This window comes from Ursus americanus, chromosome 2 (assembly GCF_024610735.1).
Source record: "Ursus americanus isolate L20-20 chromosome 2, mUrsAme1.1.p, whole genome shotgun sequence".
Classification (NCBI taxonomy): domain Eukaryota; kingdom Metazoa; phylum Chordata; class Mammalia; order Carnivora; family Ursidae; genus Ursus; species Ursus americanus.
Window position 1 is genome coordinate 4969043 of NC_142128.1, and position 14533 is coordinate 4983575.

At 41.9% G+C, this 14533-nt stretch overlaps 1 protein-coding gene across 3 annotated transcripts in view; it reads right to left on the bottom strand.

Annotated features, from left to right (window-relative positions):
* Positions 1 to 13929, bottom strand: part of USP42 (ubiquitin specific peptidase 42) — a 47515-nt gene extending 33586 nt beyond the window's left edge. For all 3 annotated transcript variants that reach the window (XR_015726691.1, XM_087867109.1, XM_045813301.2), the window contains exons 1-3: positions 13797 to 13929; positions 9212 to 9461; positions 7065 to 7265 (exon numbers count right to left, since the gene is read on the bottom strand). Coding sequence is in view for 2 of the 3 variants with exons in the window: in XM_087867109.1 (XP_087723235.1) it covers positions 7065 to 7265; positions 9212 to 9452 (442 nt within the window). In the remaining variant the exon portion in view is untranslated. The remainder of the gene's footprint in view (positions 1 to 7064; positions 7266 to 9211; positions 9462 to 13796) is intronic.
* Between the last annotated feature and the right edge of the window lie 604 nt (positions 13930 to 14533).

Genomic DNA, 14533 nt, shown 5'->3' on the forward strand with positions numbered 1-14533 from the left:
GCAAACATGCAGAGAAACTAGAACCCCCATACCTTGCTGGTAGGCTGTAATATGGTCAGCCACGCTCAAAAACTGGCAGTTTCTTATAAAAATCAACCATGCAACTACTAATATGACCCAGTGATTGCAATCCTGGGCATTTACTTCAGAGAAATAAAGACATGTTCACACGTATGTTGTATGCTCTAATGCTTACAGCAGCTCTCTTCAGAATATCCCCAAAGTGGACACAACCCAGATGTCCTTCTGTGGATGACTGGTTAAAACAAGCCATGGTACAGGGCACCTGGGTGGCTCAGTTGGTTAAGCGTCTGCCTTCAGCTCAGGTCATGATCCCAGGGTCCTGGGACTGAGCCCTGGGTTGGGTTCCCTGCTCGGAGGGGAACCTGCTTGTCTCTCTCCCTCTGCTCCTCTCCCCAGCTCGTGCTCTGTCTCTCAAATAAATAAATAAAAATCTTTAAAAAAAAATAAAATAAAACAAGCTATGGTACATCCATACCATGGACTATTACTCAACAACAACAACAACAAAAACGCCCACAAATTATTAGTACACACAACCTAAATGAATCTTGAGAGAATTATGCTGAGTGAAAAAGCCAATCCCAAAACGTTACATACTGCACAACTCAATATATGTAAATAACATTCCTGAAGTGACAAAATTATAGAAATGAAAAACAGATTAGTGGTTGCCAGGGGTTAAAAGAGGACATCAGGGCACAAAGAAAGTGGGCGTGGCTATAAAAGGGGAACATGAGGGATTCTGTAATGATGGAAATATTCTGTATCAGGACTGTATCCATGTTAACATCCTGGCTGAGATACTGAAATACAGTGTTACCACTGGGGAAACTGGGTAAGACACGGGAGGTCTGTGTGTCATTCTTAGACTGCATGTGAATCTACAATTACCTCAAAACAAAAAGGTTAACTTTTAAAAAGGCAAAATAAGCATATTTCGGACAGAGAATAAAACAAACAAATAAAACAAAAAGCAGAGTTCATCACTAGCAAGCAAAGTTAAGGGAAGTCCTTTAGCCATAAGGAAAAACAGCAGATGGAAATCTAAATCCGCGTAAAGGAATTAAAAGCAGTGGAAATGACAAGTGAATAGGTAAATACAGATTTCTAAACACACCTTAACTATTTAAAGCAAAACTTTTATAATTTAAGGCAAAAATAACACAATATATTGTGTGATTATAACACAGGGAGATGATGACAATGGCACGAATAAATGCCAGGAGAGGGGAGATGAAAGTACACTGTCACCAAGTCCTTACGATAAAAACTGGAATATTACTTGAAGGCAAACTGTAATCATTTAAAGATGTATGCCAAACCCTAAAGCCACCACTAAAAAAAGAAAACAAAGTTACAGAAAATATACCAATAAAGATTAATTATCATACAATTATTCACTCAAAAAGATGAATAAGGGAACAAAGAATAAATGGGACAAAGAGAAAACAAACAGCAAGATGGTAAGTTTAAACCCAACCATATCAATTAATCGATCTCATAGAAAAGAAAAGAAGAGAAAAGAAAAAATTACATTCTGGGTTTAAGTATAGACACAAGAGGTTAAAGGTAAAAAGATGGAAAAAGAGGGGCGCCTGGGTGGCATAGCAGTTAAGCGTCTGCCTTCGGCTCAGGGCGTGATCCCGGCGTTGTGGGATCGAGCCCCACGTCGGGCTCCTCCGCTATGAGCCTGCTTCTTCCTCTCCCACTCCCTCTGCCTGTGTTCCCTCTCTCGCTGGCTGTCTCTATCTCTGTCGAATAAATAAATAAAATCTTTAAAAAAAAAAAAAAAAAAGATGGAAAAAGATATACCATGCTAACATTAATCATAAGAAAACCGGAGGGGCTCTATTTATATCAAAGTAGATTTAGAACAAAGCATATTATTTGGAATAAAGAGGGTAATTTCATCAATTATGAATAAGTCATTTAATCAGGTCATAATAATATTAAGTGACAGAGCTTCAAAACACAAAGCAAAACTGATAAAACAAAGAAAAAACAAATTACAAATATATTTTATTTCAACAAACCTCTCTCAAAATTTGATAAGACAAGTGGACAGAAAAGCAGTAAGGACACAGAAGACAGCCTCAACAACAGGACAACTAACTGGGTAGTTAGTTACAGAACTATCAAGTAACTGACCATCATCAGCATTTACAGAAACTCCAAACAACAGAGCAGACCATACATCCTTATTAAGTACACATGGGACATTTACCAAACTAGACCATGTTCTGGTGCATAACACAAGTCTCAAGTTTAAAAAGATTCAAACAATAAAAAATATACTCTGACCACAAGACAATTAAATTAGAAATTAGTAACAGGACAATTTCTGGAAATTCCTCAAAATCTTTGGCAACTAAACAACACACCTCTAAATAATCACCAGAGCAATTAGAAAGTATTTGGACCTGAATAAAAATGAATATGTGAAATACCGAAATGTCTGGGACGCAAGTAAAAAGCAGCACTTCAAAGGAAATTTGTGGCATTAAACAGAATGGAAAAGATCTCAAATTAAGTGACCTAAGTTTTAAGAAATTAGAATACGGCATGTTAAATCCAAAGAAGGCAGGAGAAAGGGAGTAATAAAAATAACAAACACGGATGAAACAGAAAACAAAATAACAATGAAAGAACTGATTTTCTGAGAAGATCAATAATAAGATGAATAAAAAGGGATAACAGAACATTACGAACAACTTTATGCCAGTACATTCGACATGGAAGACAAATTCCTTGAGAGACACAAACTACCAGAGCTCTTTGATGAAAAAATAGATAACCTGAAGAGGCCTATATCTATCAAATAAATTAAGTATATAGTTAGAAACCTACCCATGAGAAAGCTTCAAGGCCCAGATGGTTTCACTGAAATCTAAACATTTAAGTAAGAAATAACACCAATTCTACAAAAAGTCTTCCAAGAAATAGAAGAAAATAATCCCAACATATTTCATGATGCCACCATGAATCCTGATGCCAGAATCAGAAAAAGACATGACAAGAAACTATAAACTAATATTCACCAACATAAAATTTTAAAAATTCTTAGCAAATCCAATGATACATGGAAAGCATAATGCATCATGACCAAGTGGGGCTCATCTCTGGAAAGCAAATTTGGCTTAGCATTCAAGTAAACACTTGGTGGGTAAAAGGCACCTATGAAAACTTTCCAGCTAACAATGTATTAAAAGTGAAAGACTAAAATGCCTTCCCCCTAAGGTGAAGAGACACGGCTGTCACATCTACTTCCACGACACCCATCCAACACCGTAATGGAGGTCCTGGCTAGTGGATCACAGCAAGAAATAGACAGCATGAAGACTGAAAATGAAGAAGTAAAACTGTCCTTATGCACAGATCACATGACTGACTCCACATAAAATCTTAAGAAATCTTAAAAAAAAAAAAAAACTACCAGAATTAATAAATTTACTAAGATTGCAGGATATAAAATCAATATCCAAAAATCACTTGCATTTTTATAGTCTAGCAATAAAAAATTAGAAATTAAAATTCAAAAATATTATCATTTATGACAGCTTCCAAAAATATGAAATACTTAGGAATAAATCTGATAAAAAATGTGCACATTATATTTGTATATCGAGAATTAAGCAATACTACTAGGAAAAATTAAAGAGAACCTAAATAAATGGAGATGTATACCTTGTTTGGGGGACAGAAAACAATACTGTTTAGATGTCAATTCATCCCAAATTAATTCATAGATTCAACACCATACCAATCAAAATCCCAGGAAGCTTTTTTGTGGACAAATTGAGTCCAACATTCATTTGGAAATGCAAAGGACCAAGAATAGCCAAAACAACTTTGAAAAAGGACAAGAACACTGCAGGACTTTCCTGATTTCAAAACTTTTAAATATACAATAATCAAGACATTGTGCTATGGTGTCAAGACAGACAGTGGATCAGTGTAACAGAACAGACTCCAGAAATAGATGCATATGGATATAGTCAATTGATTTCTGACAAAGAAACTAAGACAATTCAGTGGAGAAAGGACTATCTTTTGAACAAATAGTGCTGGAACAATTGGATATCCATACTGAAAAAACCTGACCTTCAATCCATTCTTCACACCACAAACAAAAATTAACTCAAAATGGATCACTGACCAATATAAAAGCTAAAACTATGAAACTTCTAAAAGAATATAGAGAAAATCTTTGTGACCTCTGGTGAGGCAAAGATTTCTTTCTTTCTTTCTTTCTTTTTTTTTAAGATTTTACCCATTCATTAGAAAGAGCAGAGAGCACAAGTGGGGAGGCAGGGGAGAGGGGCTAGGAAGAGGGAGAAGCAGACTCCCTGCTGAGCAGGGAACCCAGCATGGGACTCGATCCCAGGACCCCGGGGACCATGACCCGAGCCAAAGGCAGATGCTCAACTGACCAAGCCACTCAGGCACCCCTAGGCAAAGATTTCTTAATACAACACTTAAAACACAACTGATAAAAAGAAAAAGTAATGGGGCGCCTGGGTGGCTCGGCCAGTTAAGTGTCTGCCTTCGGCTCAGGTCATGATCCTAGGGTCCTGGGTTCAAGCCCCGCATCGGGCTCTCTGCTCAGCAGAGAGCCTGCTTCTCTTTCTCCTTCTGCCTGCTTCTCCCCCTGCTCGTGCTCTCTCTCCCTCTGTCGAATAAATAAAATAGTAAAAAAAAAAAAAAAAAAAAAAAAAGACGTGGAATTCTTCAAAGCTACAAACATGCTCTTCAAAAGACAGTGTGAAGAAAATATTCTTCTCCAGACTGGAAGATAATATTTGCAAATTACCTATCTGATAAAGGACTTGTACCCAGAATATATAAAAACTCTCAAAACTCAACAAAAAGAACACTACCCAATTTTAAATCAAGCAAAAGATATGAACAGGCACTTTAGCCAGGAGAGTATACAGATGGCAATTAACCATACGGAAAAATGTTCAACATCATTACTTATTAGGGAAGTGCAAATTAAAACCATGGTAGGGTAGTACTTGCTACACTACACACCACTTAGAATGGCTGAAGTTGGAAAGACCGACCACACCAAACATTACAGGGGGATATGCAGCAAATGGAACTTTCAGTCACTGCTGCTGGGGATGTAAAATACCAGAATACCTTTGGGAAAAAGCCACTGCACTGCTAAATATTTACCCAAAAGAAAACACATCCTTACAAAGACCTGTTTAAACACATATATAAAAATGTTCATAGTAGCTTAATCTGTGATGGCCCCAAATGAGAAACAACCCAAATGTCCATCAATAGGTGGGTGAATGGAGAAACAAAATGCAGTATGTCCATACAATGGAATACTACTCAACAATAAAAACTACTGATACATGCAACAGCATGGAATAATGTTAAAATAATTGCACTAAGTCAAAGAAGCCAGGCAATATAAGAATACATACCTGCATAATTCCACTATATGACATTCAAAAAGATACAAACTAATCTACAGCAGACAGAAAGCATATCAGTGGTTGCCTGGGGGTGGAGGGGATTAGGGACAGGAAGGGATGGAAGGGAGTGATTTCAAAGGAGCACTGGAAAACTTTGGTGGTGATGAATATATTCATTACCTTAATTGTGGCAGTAGTTTCATAGGAGTATACAAATGTCAAAATGCATCAAACATATATTTTAAGTATGTGCAATTTATATTATACCTCAATAAAACTAAATAAAGGGATATATACCTAAATTTTGTGTGTATATATATATATATATATATATATAATCCTAAACATAATAAAAAGATGTACCTAACTCACATATGTGATTACACCTTGATATACCTAAATAAAGCAAAAACAGAAAGCACGAAAGCTACCAATAGCACAGAAGATAGACACCTAATTCTGGACACCCGGAGCTTCTGAATTTTTGCATCAGTCCCTCCTCTCACAGCCCAGGTGCCAGTGCTGGGTTTCCATCCACACCCTACTTTCATTAAGCACAAAAGTAATGGGAAAGCTGTCTGTGGGGAATGAATTATGAACTTAGGGGGGAAATGAGGGCAAACAAAACGTTCATTCTGTAATTTAAAAGCCCTTGGCATACCAAACACCTCCGGACAGTGAGATTCTAGGTGATTTTCCCTCGGTTTCTTTAAATTTTTCTGTACTTTCCAAATTCTTTACAAGTATTATTTTGCTCTTTGGGGGGGGGGGTACAGGACAGTTTTTAAAAACCCGGTTTAAATTCTCCATTAAGTAAAAGAACTATTCAAAAAGAAGCCTAAGGAGTTTTCACCCTGATAATTAATGAACAGCACCCAAACACACACACATACATACACACACACACACACACGCACACACACACAAATCTGAGCACTAATGTAGATCAAAGAACAGGGAGAATTCATTTATAAGGATGAAGGCTATTTACAATGTATTTAGAAGCTCAAACCTCAAAAACTAGATACACTCTAAATTCTGAATTTCACTAGTCAACCACTGAGCTGGCCGTCACCTATTAAAGACATGATACATTCTAACTGATTCCCTGCCCTTTAGGTTGAAAAGGGAGCTCACACACACTAAAAGGAAAGTCCTGCATGAATTTTCAGGAGGTTGGAGGCCGTAACAAGAGGTTCTTCTTCACTAAGACTTACAAGCCTGTAAATGCATCAAGCCTTACAATACAGGATGGAAGCCAGGAGAGACAGGATTTCCTAACTCTGCTTGCCCCAAGCTGTTGGCGGCAGACATTTATGTCACATTTTTTCAGCAAGTGTATAGAAAGCCAGCAGGGGGTTCAGAAATGCCAAATGCTGGTAAAATATGTTTTTCAATAACTCCACAGGTCAAATTAGGTGCAAAATGATTTTTACACAACCTGAATACAAATCTTAAGAGTCTTCCTCCATGGTTTCTACAAGAATAAACCAATTTCCTAGTGATCGTAGAATTCTTGGCTTAATTCTTCACTTTCATTGCAGAGAAAAAAATGAAAATAGGTTAGCATAGCACAACACTCCACAAGTTAACATAACCCAGGACACTTACATGTCTTGGAGTGTTCGTGAGATAGCATGTAATTGGCAAGAGGTGGCGTGTAGGTCAAACACTGCAGTGCTGCATTGGCAAAACAGGTATTGCCCAAATTCTGGAGCCCGGCTCCAACTCTGTGAGTCTGTTGCCACTTAAGACAAATCTTCTCAGATGGGAAAAGAACTTTTTGTGGAGGAGCAATGCCATCACCTAGGGCTGGAAAAATAAACAAGAAATATTTAAAAACAAAGCTTTGCATGCTTCTCAAGCTCAATAAATAGAAACACATCAAACTGAACCTGATCAAGATTCGGTTTTCCCAGCTAGCCAGAAACACAGGGGGAAGGGGCGTTTTACCTAGAACGTGGGAAATCAAAATGATCTGGTTTCTTCAATAAGTAAGCTGCAATGACCAAAGGGGGGTGTTAACAGAATCTTAAAGACATCCACCAAATGCAAAGTATAGACCTTGTCTGGATGTTTTTAACAAACCAACTGTTGGAAAAAAATATGACAGAAATGTTAACGTTGAGTAGAGTTTTAATATAAAGATGTTTAAATTTTTAGAAAAGAATTTTTTAGATATACAAACTAAAATATTTATAGATGAAATACAAAGTCTTGGATTTGCTTTACAATGATGGGGAGGGGAGTAAATGGGTGAAGGTGTAACTGGCTATGAGTTGATAAAGCTGACTGCTGACTACATGAGAGTGCACTCCAACTGCTCTTTTATATCTACTTCAAATTTTTTCAACACAATCTATAGAAAATGGCTTCTCCTCGGTACCACCACCATCACTGTCCTCTTCACCAGCACTGTACTTCTAGAGTCCTCCTTAGCTGCCGGACAGTCCCAGTCTAAGAGTTGGTAGTGACGTCATCCTCATTTTACCAGAAAGGAAACCGGCTCTGAACTCAGGCTGTTGGGCACCACTACCCACATTCATAAGTATACTCTATGTTGCCTAAAAAGATGTTTATCTATTTTCAAGAATTATAAACAGATTATTAATGATAACTATGCTGACAGAACTCAGGTAAAGCTCAAAAACAACTTATTTAGGAAAGTTCGATCACCCATATGAAGACCTTTTCACAAAAGTTTGCCAGTTCCTTGGTGCTGCTGGAGATGGAAACGCCTTAATGGATGGTTCTCTATTTTAACAGAGAAATTAATGGGTTTAAGTATGCAAAGGTAGGCTTTGGCTCAGTGGGAACAAAAAGAAAAATCAGAAAAAAAGAAAGGGCTCCAAAAAGGGCACGGCAGGGTGATGTGAGTTAAGGCCCGAGGGAGAGAAAGGAGCCCCAGCAAGTAACGGGAAGCTGGAGTCAGTGAAAAGAAGTCCTGTGGGAAAGTCTTGATGGTGAAGGCCTTTAAACTCTATGTGTAACATTCAATTAAACTGTTTATTTTGTGATATAAACTTTCCTCCCACCCCAAACACCTTCAACAAATGACACCACCCACCACATCATAATGTCACATTTACTACGAGGATGCAAAACAATTTAAGGGCCAAATTATTCTACGCCAATGACGTTCCTGAGTAGGAACTAATCTATTTTCTTTGCATTTCAAAGCTTTCAAATCCAACAATCTCAGAAGTACCAACTAAAGTGTCAATGTCTCATTTAACCGGATGAGTTTTAACAAATGTAACCACATTTACACAGCTTTAACAAATGTAACATTTACATTATCTGCTATTTTTCAAACAGCTTTATTACCACAGATGATATTAACAGGCCAAAAACTAAAAAAACAACCCACAGTTGGGTAGAGCTGTTTGTCAAAAGGCAATCTTTTTTCAAAAACATCTTCAAAATTTTCAAAGACAGACATCTACTTAGGGGACTATGGTTAACTGACAAGTTAACAAAATGCCCATCTCAAATCTCATTGCAATGAAGTTTATCCTTCAAAAAATTAAGAATAAAAGAAACTACAAATATTATAACTAAAAGTAATCCACCCTGTTAGGATACATTTTAATCATGAACAAGCAGCACAGGAAAATGAAGCCTGTCGAGCAATGTCACTGCTGGCCACTGGGGTGGCAACAGGTCTTCACAAGAGACGACCCCCTCCAAAACTACCAACCGTTGACAGCGTTTATATAAGAGTTTCTAGGAGTGATTCTGTCTTTAAAAAGTAGTACCTTGATCCTTTTGTGGTGATGGTTTTGATTTATCAGGTACAGATGAACTTGAATAAACTACAGCACCAGGTACTGGTCCTAAAGAAAGTGTGTGATTTGAAACATCATTTAGCGAAGACACAGCTCCCCAGCTGGCAGACCCTGCGTCCATGTCTCCAGGTGAGACTGCCTCCGAGCTGCCAGGCTGATTCTGATAGGCTGATGGGTCTGAAGATTCAGAAGCTTTGTCAACTATGGTCATTGTTCAACTCTGCAAAAGACAAAACACATGCAGTTGTTTTATAAACTGAGAAAAGTAATCTATATCTAACATTAGATCTTGGAAAATTATCCTACTCATATTTAATTCCTGTCAAACAAGTTACTATAATATAAAAAGAGCAATATATTTTTTTAAAGATTTTATTTATTTATTTGACAGAGATAGAGACAGCCAGCGAGAGAGGGAACACAAGCAGGGGGAGTGGGAGAGGAAGAGGCAGGCTCATAGCAGAGGAGCCTGATGTGGGGCTCGATCCCATAACGCCGGGATCACGCCCTGAGCCGAAGGCAGACGCTTAACCACTGTGCCACCCAGGCGCCCCAACAGCAGTATTTTTTAACTTTGAAATCATTTCCTTGGAACATTTAGCATTGTGCTCATCTGAACATGTCAACAATTTTTAATTATAAAACCTTCAATGAAACATTTGATTGGATCTTGTCATTCTATTCCAACCCCCCTAAAAGTCTCATGTTTCAGTTTATAATCAGGGACCTCAGTTCCCAATTCTATACATTTACCAAGAACCCATATATTTTTTTCTCCCTATTGCTTAAATCTAGAATGTGAAATGCACTAACACATTTGACTCAATTTTCAATTCACATAGAATTCATCAGAGAAAAGTCTCAACTACATGAAGAGAAAAATCTAGCTTTAATTCTGAGTTAAAGTCCACAATGACTTGTTTGAAATATATTATTATTTTTTTTAAATTAGGAAGTCTCACATTTGAAAAGTTTTTCTGAGAAGGCTCATTTATTTGGTACATATGACTTTTTAAATGAAGCCCATAAGACATAACTGACATCAAACTTGAACACAAATACACGTTATAAAAGTAATCATAATTTTCTCTCTGACTCCTATTTTTAAATCTTGAGGCTCCCACTAATTAAGCATTTCCTATATGATGGGCAATGTGTTAATCACTGAACATAAATTAATTTACTTAATTTTCATAGTGGACCTATGAGAGATTGAATAGCATCCACAGGGTCTATGAAATGGAGCAATTATAACCCAAACTAGTCCAGCAACAAGAACCAGGCACCTGGCCCAACATTCCCAGCAAGGGTTCCTTCTGGCTGTACAGACCTAGTCACTGGGGTCTCCTGAGGAATGTAAACTGCCCAGTGACAACCAAAGCAAGTGTGCCACTCCTCTGTAGATAACCTTTCTCTCAGGCGTGTCCGGGACATCTCAACACCCGGACTTGGCACAGCCTGGCCTAGGACCTGCTCCACATGCTCCCCAGCTTCCATTCCTACCTGCTCTCTTTGGGCTCTTCACGTGCTGTTCTTTTTTACCTCATGCTCTTCCAGCCTTCCACCTCCGGCCAGTTACCACTTACCACTTCTCAGTTTAGAATTCATTTCCTCTGGGACACTTTCCTTGACAACATCCCTCCCCCAAGACCGGGTCAGAAGCCCTCCTGCAAGCTCCCATAGCGCCCTGATGCCGATTTCTATGGTAGCGCTCCAGCACCTACTCCACGGCCCGTTTCACTTGTTGCTCTCCATCACACTGGCATTTCTATCCCCAGACCTGGCACACAGAAAGCTGGCCACACATGTGCTGAACAAATGAATGAATCCCGTTGATAGGAAGTAACCAGGGTTTGCTTTTAGCACTGGTTTGTGCTGAGTGATTTATATACAGTATCTCTTTCGTATACAGTATCTCATTCCTACTTTGAAGTGGAACAGCCTTTAAAGCTTGCTTTAAAATATATTCAATACAGTCAAGTGAGAGAATAAGTACCAACATTCATGCCACCTCAACAAATGTTGTGACGCACAGTCTGCTCACAGTAAGGTTCTTTTAAAAGCCTCAATTTTGTTGTGATTTTAAATTCCAGCATGATGATAGCCCCCTGCCCTGAAAGCACAACCTAAAGATTTTTTTGGAATCTTATGCAGAAATTAAAAAGTTTATGTTAGATTAAATCTTACTAAAATAAGAAAAACTGAACTATTTTAAGTCAATCTAAGACACGGGATCTTCATTCAGGAAGAAAGCTTGAGCTGTATTTTCAAATAAAGTCTACACCACGAAACACGGTGGAGGCAAGCAAGAGTAAGAAAACAAAAGAGGAGGAGAAAGAGAAGGAGCAAAAGGTAGAAGAAAGCCAAAACAGAGTCCCAAGGGAAGGTTAATTTGGCCTCATTTACCAATAACATTTAACAGCAAAAACCTCAATTTTCCCAGGAAAAGGATTTCCCTTCAGGACAATCATTAACAAATAACCAAATAAAACCATTTTACTTGCTCCAACTGCCTTTGGGGGGTGGGGGTGGGGGTGGGGGGCTCTTAAATGAAAAAAAATTAAGGAAAGCATAGAACTCAATCATCAATAACCATATCGCAGTATAATTATGGGAAAACAAACCAAAACCATCTATTTGTCTTCATTTGTATATTTGGCCAATGAATACTTATCCTAAAACCATCAAGTATCAAACTAACCATCTGCTACAGAGATATCCTTTCTACAAGCCAAACAACATTGTAAAGGACCTAAGATTCATAAGTTACATGTTCTTTAATGTTAGTAAAGCTTCTAAACATTATGGTTATGGTTATATCAGGACTTTTAAGCAACTACTTCAATGAAAAGTTACAAAAACATGTTTGAAACAAGTTACAAACATTTCTCTCAGCATCTTCTAATGATACGCAAAAAGCAACAAAAACATGTTTGAAAAAAATGAGCACGTGAATCAAGGCTGGAGGTGTGTGGAGATACGAGACTAATCGACTTCACGAATGTTTGCTTTAAGTGCAATCTTTTATTCAGAAGTCTTAAGATTTTCAGTCCCTTATATTTCTATCAAATACCAGAATGCATTGTTCTTTTTCATTTTAAAAATAAGCATATAGCTGTTTTAAACATTGTGGCACTGCACATAAAGGTAATAATATCAATACATGTAGAAAAGAAACTGATACACTCTGCTTCTTCATAAACAATGTAACCCACGTTCTTGTAACATTTCTATTTAAGTGGAAAACACACAAGCTTTAAAAAGATACAGCCTTGATTTCAATTATTTTTAAGTAAATAAAACGACTAGCCTTAAACCCTTCAAACCAAACAGTGTAGACTTGATTGATAGGAAAAGAAAGTGAAACTGACCTCAAATAAAAACAAATAAGTAAAACTGATTATTCATAGCCCCTATGCACTTTGAATGAGTCGAAAGAGTGAAATTATCTTTAAAATTTACCACTCCTAAAAAATATTGAGACGCCACAAAAACATATGAGACCCTGTAACACCGTTGTTACCTTGAAAAAGAGGTGTTAACCGAATAGCTTCTCAACCCGTTTTACTGATCTGAGTGTATTTACTTTAAATAACCAACATGTTTTCCCATAAACAAGTAAACCCTAAGGCCTCCCTAAATATAAAAGCGCTATTCAATAAAAGTAATCTCAACCGCATTCATTATAACAAGGTTAAAGTCCTAGATTGTAAAACTTCTGTCCCGTCAAATTTTCATTTCAAACATCTGAAACTGATCACTCTCTCCCCCGACCCCCTCCAGGTAAGTTGGCTCTTCCTGCCCCGAAGATAAAGAACAGGACCGAGGCGCACACGCTTTTGGGGACGCGCCGCCGGGGCCGGCCGGCCCCTCCTCTCCCCCCAGAGGGTGCCCGCTCCGCCCCGGCGGCCGGCGTGGGGAACTCGGACACTCAGCGAAGGAGCCAGGTGGACGGCCCCGCGAGGGGGACCGGCGCGCCGCGGAGGGGCGCCGGGGTGGGAAAGTTTGTCTCTCTGGGGGGTGCGGTGGGGGTGGGGAGGCGAGCCCCAGGCTCCGAGGGCCGCTCGGGGGCGGGAGGTGGCAGCCACGCGGGGGGCGGCGGGCGGCCCGGGGACGCCGGGCTCCGCGGCCGGCGGCCGGCACACGCCCACCGCGGGCGGACCGGTGCGGACCAGGCCGCCCCGGAGCCGCCCGCCGGGCCCGGCCCACGGGCCGAGGGGGCGGGCTGGGGCTGGGTGGGGGTGGGAGGGCAGTGTCCATGGCAACCAGGGGGTCTGGCCTCCCCGCGCAGCCCGGCTCTCTGGGCGCCCGACCGCCCCGGCCACCGCCCCCTCCCCAGCGGCCTGGCCCGGCCGGCGGTAGCAACGCTGCCACCGGCGCCGCGGGGTCCCGGGCGGCCCGCGGCTGCGGAGGGGGCGGCGGGCGAGGGGCCGCGCCAGTCCCCCGCGGGCCGCGCCGGCTCAGAGGCGGCCGGGCCAGCTGCGGCCGAGGCAAGCGGGGCGCTCCGCGGGCCCCACGCCGGCCAGCGGCGGGCGGGAAGGAGGCGGGAGCTTACCTGACCCGGCTCGGCGCTCGCTCCATCCCCCTCGGCCGCCGCCGCCGCCGCCGCCGCACACAGCCCAGCCGCCCGGCGGGGGACAATGACGTGCCTCCATCCGGGCACCGCCGCCGCCGCCTCCGGGTCAGCGCCGCGCCCGCAGCGCCCCGCCGGGCCGCCAGGGGGCGCACCAGGGCCGCGCCCGCACGCGCCGCCGCCCAGGGGCCGTCGCACAAGAGGCGCGGCGCGCAGCTAACGGGCCGGACGAGCGCGGGAGGGGCCGTCGTCAAAGCGCCGCGGGCGCAGGCTGGCGCGCGCGTCACTGGAGCGCCAGGGCGCCGCGGAAGGGGCGCGCTGATTGGCGGAGCCGAGCCGCGCGGCGCGGTCCGGGGCGGTCTTTCCCCCGAGCCGCTGGCGCGAGCGGATCGTACGGCGCGCGGCGCCCGCGGGGCCCTAGTCGGGCCCTCGCCGCGCCCGTCCGCCCTGCGCGGGGACGCGGCGAAACGGGGTCCTCCAAACGGACACGGCTCCGGGAGAGCCTCCCTCACGCGCTGCGCCTGCGGCGCTCGTCCCTCGGCCTAGCGACCCAGCATTTAAGGACGCCGGAGCCAGCCGGGCGCTAGCTCGCAGTCAGACTTCATTGACTGCGCGACGGGGAGGGGAGAGTTTGAAACCTGGCTCCCCTGGCCAGCCCGTCAGGATTGCGCCTCAGATCCAAGCATTCCACGCTCTTTGGGGCAACTAGACCAGCTCTG